Below are 18,729 nucleotides of genomic sequence, written 5' to 3'. Positions count from 1 at the left end.
TTTATATTTCATTTTTTAACTAAGAAATAACACCTACAACAATTTTTCTCACCTCTTCACAATTCATAAGTTCCACTATTCTATTCTTCAATTTAAAAATGCAATTAATAAAAACATTTCATTAAAAACTTCAAAATGATATTACAAATCCCTAAAAGTAAAAACTTACATCATTTAAATCCTAAAATTTTAAATTGCATAATTTAAATCCAATAATTTAAAAATTACTCAATTCGTCAATCATCAATTGTCCACTTTCACTTTTTACTATAAATAAATGGTAAGCATCTCATTCTATCAAATCATTTCGCTCACATTTTATTATAAAACTAAAATATAAAAGTGAGACTTAATTCTCATTAACTTTTTTAATCCACTTTTTTTTTACATTTCTTAAAACCTGTGCCGGAACTAAAGTGAACAATTATTGAGAGACGGAGGGAATACATGATAAAATCTTAAAAATGAAAAAATTATTCTTCCGACGGTGGCATCATGTTCGACAAGACATGAGGTGGTGGGTAATTGTTTAGTGATGTGTCGCTCGTTTTGACCGCGTCATACAAGAAATGTCTGCCCTTACAGCAGCGAATAGCATTCCCATTAAAACAGTTGTGTAAGTTTGGAAGGTCGTTTGGTTTCGTCCGTCTCGTCTCTTGCCTCTAAACAATACTTCAATTAAGAATGCAAATAAAAAAATTTTAGAGAAAAATGAGCGAGAGATAGTGTTTTTACGTGAAAGAAATGAGTGATGCATGAGTGTTTACAAATGATTTATGGATGAATTAGAGGTTAAAAAATGAGCAAAATAAAAAATTTTGAAAAAATGGTAATATTTGAGAAAGTGAGTTTATTTTTTTGGTATATACTGTAGTTTTTAATTTTTTTTTTTAAAAAAAATGTTCAGAAAATCGATGCCCCTCGCTGAGGAGAGTGTGCATCACCACACAACTAGGCATGCGCCATGTGGCAGGGCGCGATGTCTCGCTAATAAGAGATGAGTCCTTTGCGGAGAGCAACCCTCTTGAACGAGCCAATAGTAATAGCATCTCGTCTCGCCACGAAGAGCATCGTTGCGAATACAGTATTATCCTTTTATCAATATAAGAAATAAAATAAATTATCCGAAAAAATAATAAAGTTTGCTAATCTGCTAACAGCCCTCTAGAACAAGCCACTCGCAATAGCATATTGACCCGCCACCGAGAGCACCGCTGCGAATACTCTTATTATCCTCTTACCAATATAAGAAATAAAATGAATTATTCAAAAATATAATAAAATTTGCTAAAATTATGGTACGTCTCTGCAAATATAAAATTAACTGTAGAAACTGGAAACTAAACTCTAGTATTCCTATTTCCTATAAACCAAAAAAATGTTGAGGCAGACGCAACCCAAAGTCGCAAGGCCCCAGACAGAAAAATTGCCCTCGTCCTGCTCCCTCTCTGCAACTGCGTACAATAATTGCGTGTCCAACAAGATTAGTCAGTCTTTCCCTCAGAATCCCCATTTCCCCATGCTCCCCCTCCTTCCTTTCTCTTTCCAATAATGCTTCTCTCTCCTCTCCCCTCCGCCGCTGACCCGCCGCGCCTCAGCCACGACATTGACTCCTCCTGCTCCACTCCTTTCGTCAGCGCTCCCTCCAGCCCCGCCCATGCTCCGCCCTCCGGCTACTTCCACAGCGCTCCTGCCAGCCCTATGCATTTCAAAATCAAATCATTGCAGCCGGACTACGATGCGCCCGTGTTTCTCACCTCTGATTCCGCTTCATTCGAGTTCGAGTTTTCATCTAGGTTTTCTCCTACCGGCTTGGGCAGCGGCTCGATGACGTCGGCGGACGAGCTGTTCTTCAACGGTCAGATCCGGCCGATGAGGCAGTCGTCGCATTTTCCGAGGCCGGTTTTGGATCTGTGCGGCGGAGATCTGAAGGTGCGCGAAGCTGCGAAATACTCGCACCGCAAAGCTAGATCCATGTCGCCGCTGCGTACCGAGTGGCACGGCTTCAGCTGCGGCGACACCGCCGGAGTCCGGGAGAGCGAGGCGAAGGAGATCAATGAGTCGGCCGAGACGACGCCGTCCTGCTCGGCGTCATCGTCGCGGTCGTCGTCGTCGTCGGGGAGAAACTCGAAGAAGTGGATATTTCTCAAGGATCTTCTGCACCGGAGCATGAGCGAGGGGAGAGCGAACAACAAGGAGAAGTTCTGGTCGTCTATCTCGTTCTCTCCGGCGAAGGAGGAGAGGAAGAAGGCGACCGCCGAGAAGAAAGGCAGAGTTGAGACGAAGAGAGAAGCGAAGGCTCCGGCGGTGGGAAAACCTGCGAATGGCGTGTGGCGGAGGCCGTCGGCGCACGAGCTGCATTACACGGCGAATAGAGCGCAGGCGGAGGAGATGAAGAAGAAGACGTTTCTGCCGTACCGGCAAGGCCTGTTTGGGTGCCTGGGGTTCAGCTCCAAGAGCTATGGCGCCTTCACTGAATTTACCAGAAAACTTAATCCTTTTTCATCCGGTTGAGATCGATCGATCCACTTTCAAACAATAATTATTATCAAATCTTTGAATTGTGGAGATTTAATGAAGAGTATGTGTGGGATGTTTAAATTTCCTATTCTATGGAAAAGAAAACATTGCTGCTATGTGCGGGAGATGCTGATAGTCACTTATTGTGATTTTTGTTCCAATTCATTTCCCATGGATGTATGTAGCTTCATTTATTTAATCCAAATTTGCTGAATCAAATAGTACTATTGAATAATAAAATCGCTGAAGGGGGTATTTGTCACATTTCATTTGAAACAAACGTATGTTGGGCATAGATGATACATGTGCATGTTTGAATAGTACCCATCTGATCTCAGTATATTTGTTATTCGTGGAAGCTAATTCTTTCAATATAAGTAAGTCTATTTCATTTTGTTTTCAACTTAGAAAAGTATTTCACCCGTAAATTAAATTCGCGATCTAAATTCTATTTATATCTCGAATAATATAGAGTATCACCACATGTGAAGCCATGTCAAACTGTCTCTAGCATTAAACTACGTGCTTCGTGGATTTATGGAACTCCCAAATTCATTGAATTCAATGTGCATTGGTCCCCTCAGTTGCAATATTATAACCAACATTTTTGAAGTCGTGATTTGAGATAAAATTTAAGATTGTATCAACGTTGCAAAGCTAGATTGAAGTGTTTAACCATTTATTTTTTGTTAATATCTATCATAATTTACAACTCTTCATGTCTGCTATTGTACTAGCATCTTAGTTGGGGTGATATGCAACATTTCTATAATGAATTTCATAAAATATCTTGTCCTATATACAAAGATAAAATAATAGAGCAAATTTATAAGTTGCCCCATGAGTCCATGACACAGGGCATCCAGTCCTCCCTATGCTCCGCCACACCATCATTCTATCATCCTATCCTTCCCACCTACAATGGGCGGACTATAGCACCCCTTATAGTTCGCTCTAAACATTTTTTATTATTTGAATATTTAAACACTACAAAAATTGAAAAAAACAACTTCATTTCATTGAAAGTTCAAATTACAGTACGAAATAAATTTTTTTTACAAATTCTCAATGGCCGATACGCTTCCAAACTTTTTCAATCATGTAGTTCATGAGCTGAGCATAGTCTTGTTGGCTGCGCATTGAGGTCTGTCTAGCTAGAATCTCACTGAAGTCCATCGGTAATCCTCGAACGTGAGGCGGGGTCGCCGTGCTGGAGCTAGATCCACCTTCATCATCGGCCCAATCGGTGACACGTCCAACTTCTTGTTCAACTATCATGTTATGCAAGATGATGCACGCATACATGACATCAACAATGACTTCCTTGAACCACAAACGCGCCGAACCTTTCACTATTGCCCACCGCGATTGGAGCACACCAAAAGCTCACTCCACATCCTTCCGCGCAGCCTCCTGCTTTGCCGCAAATAACACTCTCCTCGCATCCATTGGGCAGTTGATCGTCTTCATAAAAACATGCCACTTTTGGTATATGCCATCGGCTAAGTAGTACCTCATATGATATTGGCGTCCGTTGGCAGTGAACTCGATGGCCGGGCCGCCCCCCCCTGCATTGATCGACGAAGAGGTTGGACGAGTTGAGGACGTTGATGTCGTTATTCGACCTCGCTACACCGAAGTATGCATGTTGATGTGAATCAAATGATACTAATTATACTCCAAGTTTTCTCCTATTTTGTATATTTAAATCATCTATCAATTGATCATTAAGGTTTGATTATTATATATTAGTTGATAGATGTACATGTGGAGTAGGGTCTGATTGAAACTGTTCGTTGCCTATCAAGATGGTGTCCAAATTCTTTTATCTTACCACCATTATCTTCGCCTTTGAAATAGCTTCGCGTGAGTATATTGCACGCCTCAATCGGAGCTCGGATGAAGAAGTTATGGCCATTTGACGAATGTTGCGCGAAGCAGTCAAAACCGGCAAAAACGCCCGGGTCGGGCGTTTTCAGCATTAAAAACGCCCGGGGACAGTGGAAACGCCCGGGTTAGCATAAAAAATGCCCGGGTTGACACCATTTTGCCCGGTTGGGCGTTTTTCTCAAAAACTGCCGAATTTTAGGTTTCAAATTGGTTTCCAGGGCGGTTTTGGAAGATATTCAGACATATTCAGACACGAGAAAAGGGAGAGGAAAAGAGAGAAAGAGAGGAGGAAGAAGAAAATGAAGAAATTCTGGCCAACATTCCTACAATCCGTTTCCAAATCTCAATTCCACTCAACGAGAGCATGTTTCCTATGGTTTTTGTTGCAAATTCCACCATGTGTTTAGGCTAAACTCTCTATGTTGCTCCAAGTTGTAATCTAGGTTTTGTATGGATGTTTCTACACCTTTGAACTCATGTGTTTTGTTACCAACAATGTGCTTAATGTTTATACACTATGTTTTTGGCTAATAATGTAGTGTTGTTCTTTCCTTTGCTATTGTCTCTTTAACGTAGTTTAGGAATGATTTATTGTTGGTATGCTATCGAATTAGAATTGTTCAGAGGATAATTTGATAGTGGATTAAGTAGGTGATTATAGTAGATGTTTATTTCTCTAGCGCTTCCGCAGGAGTTTATAGACATCGAAGATTGGTTCATAGGTTATGTGTTCAGCTAATTATGAACTACTCATCGTGTACATGTTCAGTGTATGTGATTAGGTTGATGGTTTAATCCCTTCATATGTCTCGTTGATAAAGGTGTAGAACAATACAAGCCTAGTGAGTAACTTGGAGTGGCATATTTTCTCATTTGAATAGTCTTTCTTTAGTCAACTTGTAGTTTTATTTTGTCAACATCTTTCAAAACCAAAAATCAAATCTTTATGCTACATCTTTTTAAGTTTTTAAGTTTCAAACAATCATCTACCTCCCTGTGGATCGACACTTGAAATACTACTAACGACGCTGTAATCTTGCAGTATCGTAGTATTATTAGAGTTAATTAATTAAACTTGATTTCTTGTGTGAACTGAATTAGATACTCTAAAATACGCATCACATGCCAGATCCAGAGCCGATGGTCAGCTACGGCTTCAAGGATCATCGTTAGGTGGCTGCCCTTGTATCTACTGGTAAATTGGCCTTTCCACGCCGTCGGACAATTCTTCTACTGCCAGGGCATACAGTCGATGCTCCCTAGCATTACAAGGAAGTCGTGCACCGTCTCGTGCATCCTCATCAGGGTCTGGCAATCCTCAGTAGTCGGCCTTCGCAAATATGTGCTGCTATAAGCCTACACAATTCCCCTACAAAATTCTTCAGCCAATCGCGGCCAGTTGTCTCCCTGACGTGAAGGTACTCGTCGAACATATCCGCATGGTGCCGTAGGCCAACTGCCGAATCGCAACCGTGCACTTCTGCAACGGCGTAAGTTCGGGTCTGCCGATGCCGTCATCTCGATACTGGAAGTATTCATCACGTCCCTCCAACGTCAGGACATTGCGAAGAAAACGATCTCGGCGCATTCCCGAGGGATCTGCGCCGCCGCCGCCTGCTACGCCCCTTCACGCTCGCGCTCCATTTCTGCCAAGCATTCCGCCGCAACATCATTAACGCAATCGAATAAGGCCCGAGTCAAGGCCCGAGTAATGCCTTCCGATGTACTCCATTCGTCGCTGTCGGGATTCATTTTTTTAGTGAGAAAGTTGGAAAGTGAGAGATGAGAGAGAAAAAATGGGAGATGAGAAATTATGAGAAATGGTATGGGAATTGAGTGTTTAAATAGAAATTTTTTTTTGAAAAGAATTAAAACAAAAAATAAAAACGCGTCGCCCACAGTCACCGCGGACGATGCGACCTCAACGCGTATCGTCCGCGGAGGATGCATCAGGCGCGGACGATGAAGAAGTCATTGTCCGCGAGGCTACAGTGGCAGACGAAAGAGCGGAGGATGCATCGTCCAAGCTATCCTCTGTCCCATTGTGGATGGCCTTAGCTCTCTCTTTTAATTTGTGAATTGGGATTACCTCCGACATCACCTACAAAACAAATATTGTTAGGTACATATGCCCCATTGAAACTAATGTTATTATTTTAAAAAAAATTACAAATAAAAAAGATGCACACCCTTTCAGTGGTAAAATAGTGTTTTCTTGGTAAACTAAAATTTTAAATTTAGGTGCGTCAAACTTTACCAAAAATTCGGATTAAGATTTGTTAGTAGTAGTAGTACTTATAACTTATCACTTTTTTGTCCATTTTAAAAAAATTATCACCTTTTTTTTTTACTGTTTTGATAATAGACCATTTTTTATTAGTATATTTTTTAAAACCTGTACCAAATTATACCAAATTAAATGATGATAAATTATTATGGACAAAGAGAGTATATATGAACGATCATATGGGCTGCATGCAACTACATTATATGAGCCCATTACAGTAAACGGACCATTGAATTCTAACATGACCCTACCCAATTCACTACCCATTTCCAATACATGGATCCAACCAGTAAACCGGGATAGGACCCGACAATCATTGGAAAACAAAATGTCAAAATACAGCGATTAGTAGTAATATTTCAATTCAATTTAATCAAATTCCGAAATTCCAAATTTCCCGAAGCAGTTAAAAAAGTGAACGTCTGATCGTCCGGCCCTTTACTTTTTCGTTTTTTTTAATCTCTTCTTCCAATCACTTTGCTTTTATCAGGGTCAAATGCAAAATTTGCTTTTTTGTCGCACTGCAATTTGATTTAAATTTGGTTTTTTGGGGATGTTATGAAGTGACGGGAGTGTGTGAAACAAATTAATTATTGTGAGAAATGGGACCGGAAGGTAGCTCCGCCGCTTCGCCGTCGTCTTCTTCGCCGGCGCCACCGAGCGCTAAACGAGGCAGAGATCCGGAAGATGAGGTTTACATTGATAATCTCAACTCTCACAAGCGGTATCTTAGCGAGGTCTGAATTTTCTTTCTATTTTTCTTCTGGTCTCTCTCTCCCTTTTTCGTGTTTCCGCGTCTAGCTTCCTTGACTGCATGCTCTAGTGATATATTTTGAATATATATCTTTCCAACTATGGATCGATGGAAAGTTTATGCAGGAAAATTATTTTTTCAATTATGGATCCATGAGAATTTCGAGCAGGAAATTGAGCTGTTTCCGTTGCAATTTTTCGAGTTAAACACTATGCCGAATATTTTGAGTTTTTTCTGATTTCAAAGTGATATTTTCGTACGAACAAGTTAAATTGAGGCAATTTAGTTTCGTATTTTATGCGCTTTTTTATGGCATTTCAACATGTATGTTCATTTCATTTTGCTTAGCTGTTAGGATTGTGATCGGCGTGTGACTAGAATTGTGGCTGAAAATAGATATTGTTGTTGGGAATTCGCCTCTTGTTTATGCTCTCCCACTTTTTCGATGCGGTCTAGTTCATGGATTTGAGACCTCCTAACAGAAAGGTCATTGGATTTGAATCCCACAGATGCCCTTGGTCAATCTAACTAGAGTGCACACATGGTAGTGGGTGCAGGTAGCTAAAATAGGAGTGGTTTGGTTGGTGGAGTAGATGACCTTGTCATTGGCTTTGAACCCGACCAATGCCCTTAGTCAATTGAACTAATAGATTGAATCCAACCAATTCCTTAGGTCGATAGAGCATTGGAGCTTGTTGTTTTTCCACCTCTCATATGGGATGGTTCTTCATGTGTTTGCTCTGCTCCTGGATGAGGTGTAATTTATGTGCATTTTTTGTGCTGGAATGTGGCGTTGCACATATTACATATAAAACTGGTTCTTGCAGATCATGGCTTCAAGTTTGAATGGGCTGACCGTTGGAGATACATTGTCTGACAATCTAATGGATTCTCCTGTAAGGTCTGATACGATGATGCCGTATCTTAGGTGAGCGTGGTTTCCTCTGTTGGTATTGTATATAGTCACAGCATGGGTCTTATTGGGTAGTTGTTTGGTAAAGTCGCACAATTTGCGGCCAAGTATATTTCGATTAGGATGACTTGGAACTAGAAATCAACTAAATCCTCGGTGACTCTTAGCATATGCATTAATACTCCTTAAAGAAGACTTTGAAACGCTAAGGGGTCGACTAAGTATTGCTCCATCTTGATGTTTGATTGTTTCTTGCGAGGATGTTGATTGTCTGGTGAGGGTAGTAAGTACACTCGATGTAGTTTTTGTTGGTTTGAGAGTGCTATATTTCCCTGTCTTCTAATGCTTTGGCATGCATCCACAACCTTGAAAGTTGATTTTTGTAGTCATATCTGATTTCAGGGATGAAACATCTGTACAGTATTCACCAATGTCTGAAGATTCAGATGACTCGAGGTACTACGAGAGTTCTAACACCTGTTCTTCTCAGCCTGAGAGTGCTCCCACTAGCCCCGTATCTCCTTATAGATACCAAAAGCCCTTCGTGCCAGGACCTGCTACCACTTCATATCATTCCCATGGATCCATCGTTTCTTCTTCAGCTTCACCACAGTCTCGCCAGCGTGGTTCTGATACCGAGGGTCGTTTCCCGTCATCGCCCAGTGACATATGCCACTCAGCTGACTTGAGACGGGCTGCCCTTTTACGATCTGTCCAAATGAGAGCGCAGCCTTTAGGGTTGGCTCAATTTGAAATGCAGCTTAGTCCCGGACAAGAGTCCGGTAATAATTTAGAACTTGAGGAACGGCCGTGTTCCTACTTGAAGCTCGAAGTTGATGAGAGGGGAGACTATCCTATCACTGAATCTACACCTTTGAGCATGTCGGAGAGTGAAGACAAGAAGAAGTCTTGCGGGGCTCTCGGCGTGGATATGAAAGAGGACGAATCTGCTGGCGAATGAATGAAAACAACGTTACCCAGTGGCACTTGGTGGTTGGCTTTTGATATGTTTCGTAATCTTACCTGACATAGAGAGATCAAAGAAATAGTCTCTTGCCTCATTGATATATGGCCACGTCGCATGCCAGTTGGATCATCATCGATCCGCTTCATTTCAGGTTATGCTTCTGCAAGTACGAAAATTTCTCATCTATGTTTTATGATCTCAGTCATGGCGTATTAACTAACATATTTTCTGGGAATGAACCAACCAAATTTGATTCGGTCATTGTATGTGATAAGAGATGCATCTTTTAAGCCAAGAGCAGAGTTGCGTGTACATATTCGCATCTTCGCAGCTTTCCTGATATAAGCCCACATTTAGTGGATAAATGTTAGTATTATGGTTTATTTAGTTTCAGTTTTAACTTTATTGTTAATAATTTGCAGTTGCATTACCCTATGATTGGCTTCACGAAATACCATCCATTCCTGTGTGTTTAGTTTGTTTTTATAGACGTTGAATTTGTATCTATACGGAAGCGTGATTTAGATAAGTAGTTAGATATGCTAAGAGGATCACAAGTAGACTGGTGGTAGCTTTCGCGTTTTGTATGTTGAACCTACAAGCCAATATGGAGAGAAGAGTTGAAGCAAGCTTGCAATCTAGGGAAATGGCCTGCAATCTAAAGATCTGGACTTGCTACTGACTCCTTGTTATCAATTGCAGAAGATCAGGCGAGGACTTGATCAAATCCATGTAATCTGTTTATATGGGAATGGGTTCTATGTAAATGCGAATAACAACACACAGTTGAACTTCTGACTAATGATCAATGGTTTAAGTAAGCTTCAATAAATTTCATAAAACAGCAAACGTCATTGAGAAACGATACAATCATAAAGCAAGAACAATACTATAAAAAAACATAATAAAATAACATAAGCAAGCACAATGGTAAATATGTGTCGAGTCAAAACTAGTTTTTAAGAGTGTCCACGATAGGGAGCTGCGGCTCCCGCCTGAGGACACGGCTGGGCTGCGACTCCCTATAGGGGTGGAAACCGAGGGCCGCGGCAGCCGGACAATTTTTTTTTTTTTGGTTTTTTTATGTGATAAAATAATGTGATTTGTGCCATCAATTGATAAAATAATGTGATTTGTGGCCGTGACTTTGTACTATTGGGCTGGATAATTTTTTTTTATTTTTTTTTTGGGCTATGGACAAAATTTTGTGGTCTCACGCCAAACCATTGTGGACACTCTAAATGGCTGATGGGAGTAACTGACAGCCGGTTTTCTATCTGATTCGATTGAATGGGCTGTGGAAAAATTGGCATTCGACCTTTGCCACACGAAATAAAGTCAAGATATACAAATTAACGGTTTTGATTGGTGCAAGCAAGCAGGAGGGTGCTCTGATTGGCCAGTTGTCACATGACCACGTTGTGTATGGAAGTGGAACCTTCCTCACTCGAACTATCGTCGGCACTGCACATATGAAAAGCTCATACAGCATCTCTCTGTTACTCGCGAAGAGAGAAATCTCTTGGCAGCGTTCCACTTCTTACGTTTACGTCCAATCGTTTATAGTACAGTAATAGTACTGATTCCAAAAATTCGGTAATTTCTTCAAGCTGTTCGCATTGCTGGCGTGAAGACCCACCCGTTTGGAAGCCCTAGCTTTTCCGTTTGTGATTTTGATTTCCGTGCCTCTTGTCATGGCATATCGGAGATCAAAGTTATTGCTGTTTTTATGCTTCGCGGCATACTGCCTGATCGCCATTGCAGCGTAAGCGTTATGATTTCCGATTCTCTTGTGAATAGATTGAAAGCTGCGGTTTGATTTATTTTACTGATTTTTCACATCTAACAGGAAGAGCTACTATGATGTGCTCCAAGTTCCGAAAGGCGCCTCGGATGACCAAATAAAGCGTGCGTATCGGAAGCTCGCGTTGAAGTATCATCCGGATAAAAATCAAGGGAACGAGGAGGCGAACAAGAAATTTGCGGAAATCAATAATGGTATTCCATTTTTTTGGTCATGATTTCCTTGTTGTTTGATTTTTGTGTTAATCGAATTGTCTGGGGGAAAATGTGCTATCATCATTCGGCATTATTGAATTATTCCGAGGACTGTGATTGTTTTGCATCATTCGAATCTGTAGCTTATGAGGTTCTGTCGGATAGCGAAAAGAGAGGTATATATGATAGATATGGCGAGGAAGGTCTCAAGCAGCATGCGGCTAGTGGTGGGAGAGGAGGAGGCGGCGGTATGAATATTCAAGATATTTTTAGCTCGTAAGTGCTTGCATATTTATGTTTATTTTTAACTTCTCGTTTTCAATATTATGCCGGTTTCCTTGTGTTCATTCCATTCCATCAGTTGGAGCTGCTTGAATGTAATATTTTCAATTTGAAAATGAAGGAATATTGCAACTTGTGTTTGGTATGCATAGTACTAGTACTTAAAGTAAACATCCATTCTTTTCTCTTATGTACATAAGTTTACGATGACATACATTTACTAAAGGACACCCAGACATACTATACTGACTTTTGTCTGTTTGTATCTTGTGCCTCTGAATTAGGCGAGAAGTGCCAAATAACTTGCAGAACTAATGTGTTAACTGCTACTACTTATTTAACGGTTTAACCACATCCCATCAGATATATGAAACTCTCTCAATGGTCATTTTCTAGCTGTTGCTCTATCAACGTTATCTTGAATTGAAAGTTTCTAACATGACTATTCAGTTTTTCCCTGAACATTGGTATCTGTGAACTCCATCCTATCACATAGTGCTGTATTTGTAGGTTGATAATCAATTTGTGCAATACTGTGTTTGTCGTCTAAGGTAAATTTATGGTACCCTGCTTCAGTGATCTATGTTCACCATGAAGGAGTATCTTGAATCAAATTGATACTTGTCCACTAAGCTAAAATGTCGACATGTTGTAGAGTTGATGCTTTCTATGTGGATTGGAATTGTTCATGTATAAACTTATCCCTGGTTTGGTTATGCAAATTGAAATATTGTTCATGCTTTCATGAGATATTTTCTGATAAACAAAGACTTTTTAGTTTCTTTGGTGGAGGTCCCATGGAAGAGGAAGAAAGGGTTGTGAAAGGTGATGATGTAATTGTTGATTTGGATGCTACACTTGAAGACCTGTATATGGGGGGTACTTTGAAGGTACTGAATGTTGAAACAACAATATATACATATACCTCTACTAATATATTTGAAATTTATGAAGAGATGATGATATAATGTCTATAAATATGCAAAATAGAAATTATACTGCTCAGTTGGCTGCTGTATCTTCCACCTTCTGATCTTATTTGAGTTATGGAGATGAAAGTTTGCTTGCAGCTATGGTTTTGCAGCACATATTTAAAAGGAAAGGATATGTTTTTTTGAACTGCTCATAGTCTGAATATGCCTTTTGCATGTTTGATGTATTTGATTCATTCTGGTTCTATATGTCTTCATCTGCATGAAACGTTGACGTGCCTATGCCTGTTAGTAATAAATAAATAAAAACTTTTGCAAAACACTATAAAATTTTGGATTTTCATAACAATTGCATGGCTGCTCATAAATATTTGGGATGTGCAATCTGTCAGGTTTGGAGGGTAAAAAACGTAATAAAACCAGCTCCAGGGAAGAGGAACTGCAACTGTAAAAATGAGGTGTACCACAAACAAATTGGTCTTGGGATGTTTCAGCAGATGACAAAGCAGGTATATCTTTCGCAAATGAGCAAATGCAATCACGTTTGGAAGTGCAAGATGTCACTCACCAATCCCGTTTTATTTCTTTTCCAGGTATGTGAAAAGTGCCCAAATGTGAAGTATGAAAGGGAAGGTGATTTTGTTACTGTGGATATCGAGAAAGGAATGCAGGATGGACAAGTAAGCAATCCCCCCAGCAGTTCTAAATTTAGTTCCAAGTTTCAACGTAGCTTCTAAAAAATCTGTCATACTCGACTGGTTTTACCTTCGTTGCTCTCATTTCATGAATTATTAATCCCACTCTCTTTAAGCACTAGTCTCCAAAGTTTTTAGATGGAGTCAAACTAGGTTAGCGAACCTTAACTTCATCGAGTAATGAATATGCACGGAAAACAAACTTTGCCTTTTTCTTGAAAAGCTTCTCTAGTAATCACGATCAGCAACTTTGATCATTTTTATGCTGAGTATGTCAACTAAAGCAAGAAAGATCTCATTTTCTGACAGGAAGTGGTATTTTATGAAGAAGGTGAACCAATCATTGATGGTGAAGCAGGAGATCTTAAGGTTTGATTCATATTTTTCATTTTACTAATTTTGGGGGACAGGCGGTAGAGTGACTGACTCTCATAATTTTATTTCATTCTTCAATCTGACGGTTTGAAACTTATATGGCAGTTTCGCATACGTACTGCACCCCATGACCGGTTCAGAAGGGAAGGCAATGATCTGCATACAACAGTCACTATTACTTTGGTAATGTTTCCATTTTGGAAAATCTTACATTATGTGAGATCTGTTGTTCTCAAAGGTAATACGTAATGCCAAATTAAAACTCCCTCTCTATCTCAGGTTCAAGCTCTTGTTGGTTTTGAGAAGACCGTCAAACACCTGGATGAGCATTTAGTGGACATCAGCTCCCAGGTGAATGAACATTCTTAGCCGCAACATTTACATACTCATGAATTGTTGAGCATTTTGATATCCAAGGAAAAAAGATGAAGATCATCTGAGTTTCTGAATTTTGTAACAGGGAATCACAAAACCGAAGCAAGTGAGGAAGTTTAAAGGCAAAGGCATGCCGTTACATTTTAATAACAAGAAGGGCGATTTACACGTGGCCTTTGAGGTTGTTTTCCCGACCTCATTGACGGATGAGCAGAAGACAAAGATCAAGGAAATACTAGCGTAGCTATATGGAGTAACATTTATATATTGTAGCACGATTTTAGTTTTACAGATCTTTGGCTGTAGGAACTATTTTCTTACTCCTCACAATTTTGTTAAAATTGTAGAGATCCTCTGTGGAGAAAGAGATGTAGCCATTCTTTCCTTTGTGCTCAACTTTTGCGACTACAAGCCCTTGACCTGCTCGGTGATTGGGGCCGGGATGCAAATAGTGTTGCTGCTGGTTCTGGTTCCAAGGGAAGTTGGACCATAACCAGACCCGATTCGCAGTTCCAGTTTGAATTCATGGGCTTTAGGAAAACAATTAAACCAGTTTTCTCGAACTCAAAATCTAGATTATGGAGTAGTAGTAATTTGGATTTTTGTTGATTTTACAAATAATGACCATTAATTTTATCACAGACTTAAGGTGTATGGATCACATTTTTTTTTCTTTTTTAGTTGTCATAATTTTTAAGGTTAATAGTTAAAATTTTGTCAAAGGTTTATTACATAAACTTTAAAATTGGAATATCAAATCATAAAATTTCAATTTTTCTTAATTTTCTCATTCATGCACAAAATGTCATCTTTTAACTATACTATGCACAGATTAATATATATTTAAAATATTACTTTTTAATTTAAAATTAGTTAAATAAAATTAGAAATAATATTAATATGAGAATCAAAAATTTATACAAATCTAATATAATGTTTAAACATTAAATCAAGGAGTAGGAAGATAAAAATCTATCACAATAAAGAATTAAACACAATAGATAATTACTCATCATTTTTTAAACTTCTTTATAAGCTACATTAACTTTAAAATTAAAATCAATGTATACATTATAAACTAAATCCTTTAATTCTTCACAATTCGTCACTCTTCAATAGAACTTATTTGTCATCTTTAAAGACGCCCGCCTCACCTAAAACTACAAAACTTACTAAGTGAACAAAACCATCAATTAGCAGGGAAAAAAAAGAAACTAAGACACTTGTATTGTTATCTTGCACTTTCACTTCGGACCGCAAACAATTAAAATCACTTTATCCAACAACTGAGCTAGATAGGATATAAATTGACCACAAACGCACAAATCCGAGTTTGAGATCCGGAAGAATTTAGTACAGACATACCAGCATGAATCGCAAACGCTGCCATCCAAATTAAAAAATGAAGCGTATTTATGCTTAGAAGAATCGTCAATCTGGACGTTTTCGCCGTCACAGCATGGATCCTTAGCAGGAAGGACCCCATTCGCAGCACCGGTCTCAACTGGTGCTGTAGCAGCGGTGGCCACGGCTGCGTCAACAGCCGTAGCCGCCGGGGTAGGAGCCGGCGCGCCATGATTGTTTGACCAAGATGCTACCGCGACGGTTTGAGCGACGCCAATATTGTTGCAATTTCTCAGTGTTATTAAATGACATAGTAAAAATATTTTAACCTCCCACTCTTAATCCCACGTGTCTCAATATTATTAAATGACATAGTAAAAATATTGTAACCTCCCACTCCTTAATCCCACGTAAAACCCAACCCACTCATTCCATTAATCACTTGTTTAATAGCCTTTAAATTATAGTATATATTTAATTTAATATAATTTTTAAAATTAAATGGCAATATTGTAAATTTCTCCAAAACTCCCATTTTATATATTGTATAGATTCAAAACCACGTGTTTAATTAAGTATGTATTTTTCTTTTATTGTAAATTAAATGGCAATATTGTAAATTTCCGTCCCACATTTAGAGTCACATTTAGAAATTTCCATATTTGGTCATACAATTTTACCCCATTGTTTATCAAAATTACATCAAAATGTCATTATCTACATTAAAATAAACTAAAACAAAAATAAAAAATCAAAAAGTTAAAAAGGGACTCACCTTCAACTAATTCACTTCATTTATTACACACTCCACCATTTCACTTCATTAATTACACACTCCACCAATTCTTTAAACCCTACCATAACTAAATGTGACTATAAATCTGGGACGGACGGAGTAATTCTTTATTTTCTCGTTTCTCTTCTTGTTTTTATTGAAATATTTTTGTTTTTAACATCACAAAAAGACATCGATTTGTACATGATGAGACAATCAAGAAAAAAAAATGAAATGTTGTGATTTAATATTCTAATTTAAGAATTTATGGGAAAAACTATAATTTGACCATACTTCACGATTGAAATGGGTATAATCCCTAAACTTTTATCGTAGAGTTAGATGTATGTATAGGCAAGCTTTGACACATGCCTGCATAAATTTGTGGACGAAATCAAATGCTTATAGCGTATTATAATCGTAGAGTTAGATGTATGTATAGGCAAGTTTTGACACATGACTACATAAATTTGTGGTGGACAACAAATGCTTGTAGCATACATATAGTAACTAGCAGATGGGGGCCTAGTTTAATTTGTTTAGAAATTAAATCTCTGAGATCTAATATTACGTGGTAATTAAATGATGTGCTTTTTATTTTGTAGCACTCCACTAAGTAGATGTGGTAAATGAACAAACCAATCCATTTTATATAATAATATAATTATAATAGTAGGAGTTTCAAATTATACATGATACATCGAATGTCATTTTTAATTGCATAACTATATACTAATACTAATACTACAATAGTACAATGACATTTCATTTTGATAATTGTCGTTTTCACTATATTTCATCCTCGAAGCCCTAAAGGTGTGCTATTTAATTTTTTACGAATAATACGTAGGACATTATATAATTGAATTTTTTTTATCCTAATTCAACGGGATAGAAAAATTGATACTAGTAGATTTTATAATAGGCATTGGGATATCTCGAAATTTCGACCAATTTTAGTAAACAATGAATTAATCTGTATAATTTTTTTTATAGCATCTAGATTCATCCGAAAAAGTAAATGCCCCCTACCAGTGTTATAAATTAGACAAAATATATCTAAAGGTTTAAAATGCATGAATCACGTTTTTAATCTTCATTTCCTTTTATTCAAGGTTTATGCTATATACTAGAACGTGCTTTTATTTACAGTCGTAATTTTGTCAAGAGCTACTTGAATGAAAGTGGACAAATCATATGTGATACCATTTGAAATCCGAACTTTGTCTAACATAAAAAATTACTCTTTGCACCACCACACATTAAGAAAGTCTTTTTCATTTCAAGTTGTCGCCTTTTGAGTGTGCAATTCAAAAACTCGTACATCGTTATTTTACGTGATTTTCAGTGCGAGAGTTTCTTGCAACTTTAGTTTGTTTTTAATGTTTTAGAGGAACCATCAAGAGTGACGTTCATAAACTTTAATTTTATTTTTATCAATAGATAAGAAAAATAGATATTTTTAAAGGCTATGTCACAACGAACTTGAACCCGAGATCTTTGGCACTAGAAATTAACTCGGATTGGCAAATCTTATGAGTTCAGTTATTATTGGATGCCAACATGATATCGACCTAACACAATAAAGCTTAACTCAAATCCAACTTGAAATCCTAGGATTCTTATTGGGCCGACCTCAATAAGGCTTGACCCAAAGCCATTAACATGGCGTGTGTTCGTGTCAAATTTTTGTATTATATCACAAAATTTCTAGCCCTACCATAACGATACGATACATTCAAGTTGACACAACACGTAACAACTAGAACTTGATATTAAACAATTAAAACTTGATATTACAAGATAAAATATGATACTATTACACAATTAAAACATAATATAACACAAATAAAACTTTATCATGATTTAAATCTAAAACGATATATGTAATTAAAATAATAATAGTGTTATTTTTTTATGGGTTATCGAGCCTAACCTGAATCAACCCAAAACCATCAGATTCTTATTTGGTCAAACCGATAAGGACCCAAATCTATTAATTAACTTTATGTGTTCGTGCCATGTCAAAATTGTCAGCCCATTGGAGCAACATACATCACACAATGTTCACAATATTTCAATTTTATGCTAGAGGGATCACATGGTGAGTGGGTTGTTGTTCGCACTTAGATAGCAAGTCATAGTCTTGTTGTCGATCGATCGTTCACCACGAGTGAAATTTTGGAGAAGTTCGAGTGCTTAATTGGGTGAAGTCTTTTTCTATAAGTTGTCTTGTACTTTAACTTAAAATAGTGATCGTTTTTTATGTGCACAACGTGGTAATATATAGCTACTACTCCTTACTCTATATCTTAAATTGACTAATATTTTGAATATGACCACTATTTTTTTTAAGAATATTAACTCTTTTTAAAATAAAAATATCTACAATTAACTAATAAGACAAAATGTATAGTATAGAAATCTCTAAATATATTTTTCGGAATGTGATTAGTTGATATAGTAGGTGGAAATTTGTTTGGACGATTAAATAGTATAGTTACTAAATCTCATGGCCCATTGTTTAAATTTTATGAAGAGTATGATTTGAAAATTGGTGCTCACAAAATATATTTCCAATTTCAAATTTGTTTCATTCAAATCGTGGGATTCTCCCCTTCG

The 18,729-nt window shown here is 37.8% G+C and overlaps 3 protein-coding genes across 4 annotated transcripts; all 3 read left to right on the top strand.

The window, feature by feature from the left end:
• Nucleotides 1-1,413: 1,413 nt before the first annotated feature.
• Nucleotides 1,414-2,739, top strand: LOC125224563 (uncharacterized). Its single transcript, XM_048127982.2, has one exon. It carries the CDS (start codon nucleotides 1,552-1,554, stop codon nucleotides 2,512-2,514), a length of 963 nt encoding a protein of 320 aa, XP_047983939.1. The 5' UTR covers nucleotides 1,414-1,551; the 3' UTR covers nucleotides 2,515-2,739.
• Nucleotides 2,740-7,070: 4,331 nt separating this feature from the next.
• Nucleotides 7,071-9,766, top strand: LOC125223204 (pollen-specific LRR extensin-like protein). 2 transcript variants are annotated; one of them, XM_089062680.1, is made up of 4 exons: nucleotides 7,071-7,434; nucleotides 8,125-8,206; nucleotides 8,279-8,379; nucleotides 8,767-9,766. In XM_089062680.1, exons 1-4 carry the CDS (start codon nucleotides 7,385-7,387, stop codon nucleotides 9,323-9,325), a joined length of 792 nt encoding a protein of 263 aa, XP_088918806.1. In that variant the 5' UTR covers nucleotides 7,071-7,384; the 3' UTR covers nucleotides 9,326-9,766. The 2 variants fall into 2 exon arrangements, with proteins under 2 accessions (XP_088918806.1, XP_047982185.1); XM_048126228.2 differs by lacking the exon at nucleotides 8,125-8,206.
• A 650-nt stretch (nucleotides 9,767-10,416) lies between these two features.
• On the top strand, nucleotides 10,417-14,437 carry LOC125223203 (dnaJ protein ERDJ3B-like). Its single transcript, XM_048126227.2, has 11 exons — nucleotides 10,417-11,096; nucleotides 11,181-11,329; nucleotides 11,473-11,605; nucleotides 12,390-12,501; nucleotides 12,936-13,052; nucleotides 13,137-13,223; nucleotides 13,548-13,607; nucleotides 13,719-13,796; nucleotides 13,893-13,964; nucleotides 14,074-14,241; nucleotides 14,336-14,437. The coding sequence occupies exons 1-10, from the start codon at nucleotides 11,026-11,028 to the stop codon at nucleotides 14,230-14,232; spliced, it is 1,038 nt and encodes a 345-aa protein (XP_047982184.1). The 5' UTR covers nucleotides 10,417-11,025; the 3' UTR covers nucleotides 14,233-14,241; nucleotides 14,336-14,437.
• The last annotated feature ends 4,292 nt before the right edge of the window (nucleotides 14,438-18,729 follow it).

This window comes from Salvia hispanica, chromosome 1, assembly GCF_029641045.1.
Source record: "Salvia hispanica isolate PSC_SH4W2 chromosome 1, Shi_PSC_v1, whole genome shotgun sequence".
In the NCBI taxonomy this organism is placed as follows: Eukaryota; Viridiplantae; Streptophyta; class Magnoliopsida; order Lamiales; family Lamiaceae; genus Salvia; species Salvia hispanica.
The sequence above is the reverse complement of the archived record's forward strand: the minus strand, read 5'-3'. Positions and strand labels throughout refer to the sequence as shown.

Coding starts and splice junctions, on each gene's coding strand:
- LOC125223203 (XM_048126227.2), top strand. CDS start 11,026: ATGGCATATCGGAGATCAAAGTTATTGCTGTTTTTATGCTTCGCGGCA. Junction 11,097..11,180: donor TGCCTGATCGCCATTGCAGC/GTAAGCGTTATG, acceptor CACATCTAACAG/GAAGAGCTACTATGATGTGC. Junction 13,053..13,136: donor TTCAGCAGATGACAAAGCAG/GTATATCTTTCG, acceptor TTTCTTTTCCAG/GTATGTGAAAAGTGCCCAAA.
- LOC125224563 (XM_048127982.2), top strand. CDS start 1,552: ATGCTTCTCTCTCCTCTCCCCTCCGCCGCTGACCCGCCGCGCCTCAGC.
- LOC125223204 (XM_048126228.2), top strand. CDS start 7,300: ATGGGACCGGAAGGTAGCTCCGCCGCTTCGCCGTCGTCTTCTTCGCCG. Junction 7,435..8,278: donor ACAAGCGGTATCTTAGCGAG/GTCTGAATTTTC, acceptor TGGTTCTTGCAG/ATCATGGCTTCAAGTTTGAA. Junction 8,380..8,766: donor ACGATGATGCCGTATCTTAG/GTGAGCGTGGTT, acceptor ATCTGATTTCAG/GGATGAAACATCTGTACAGT.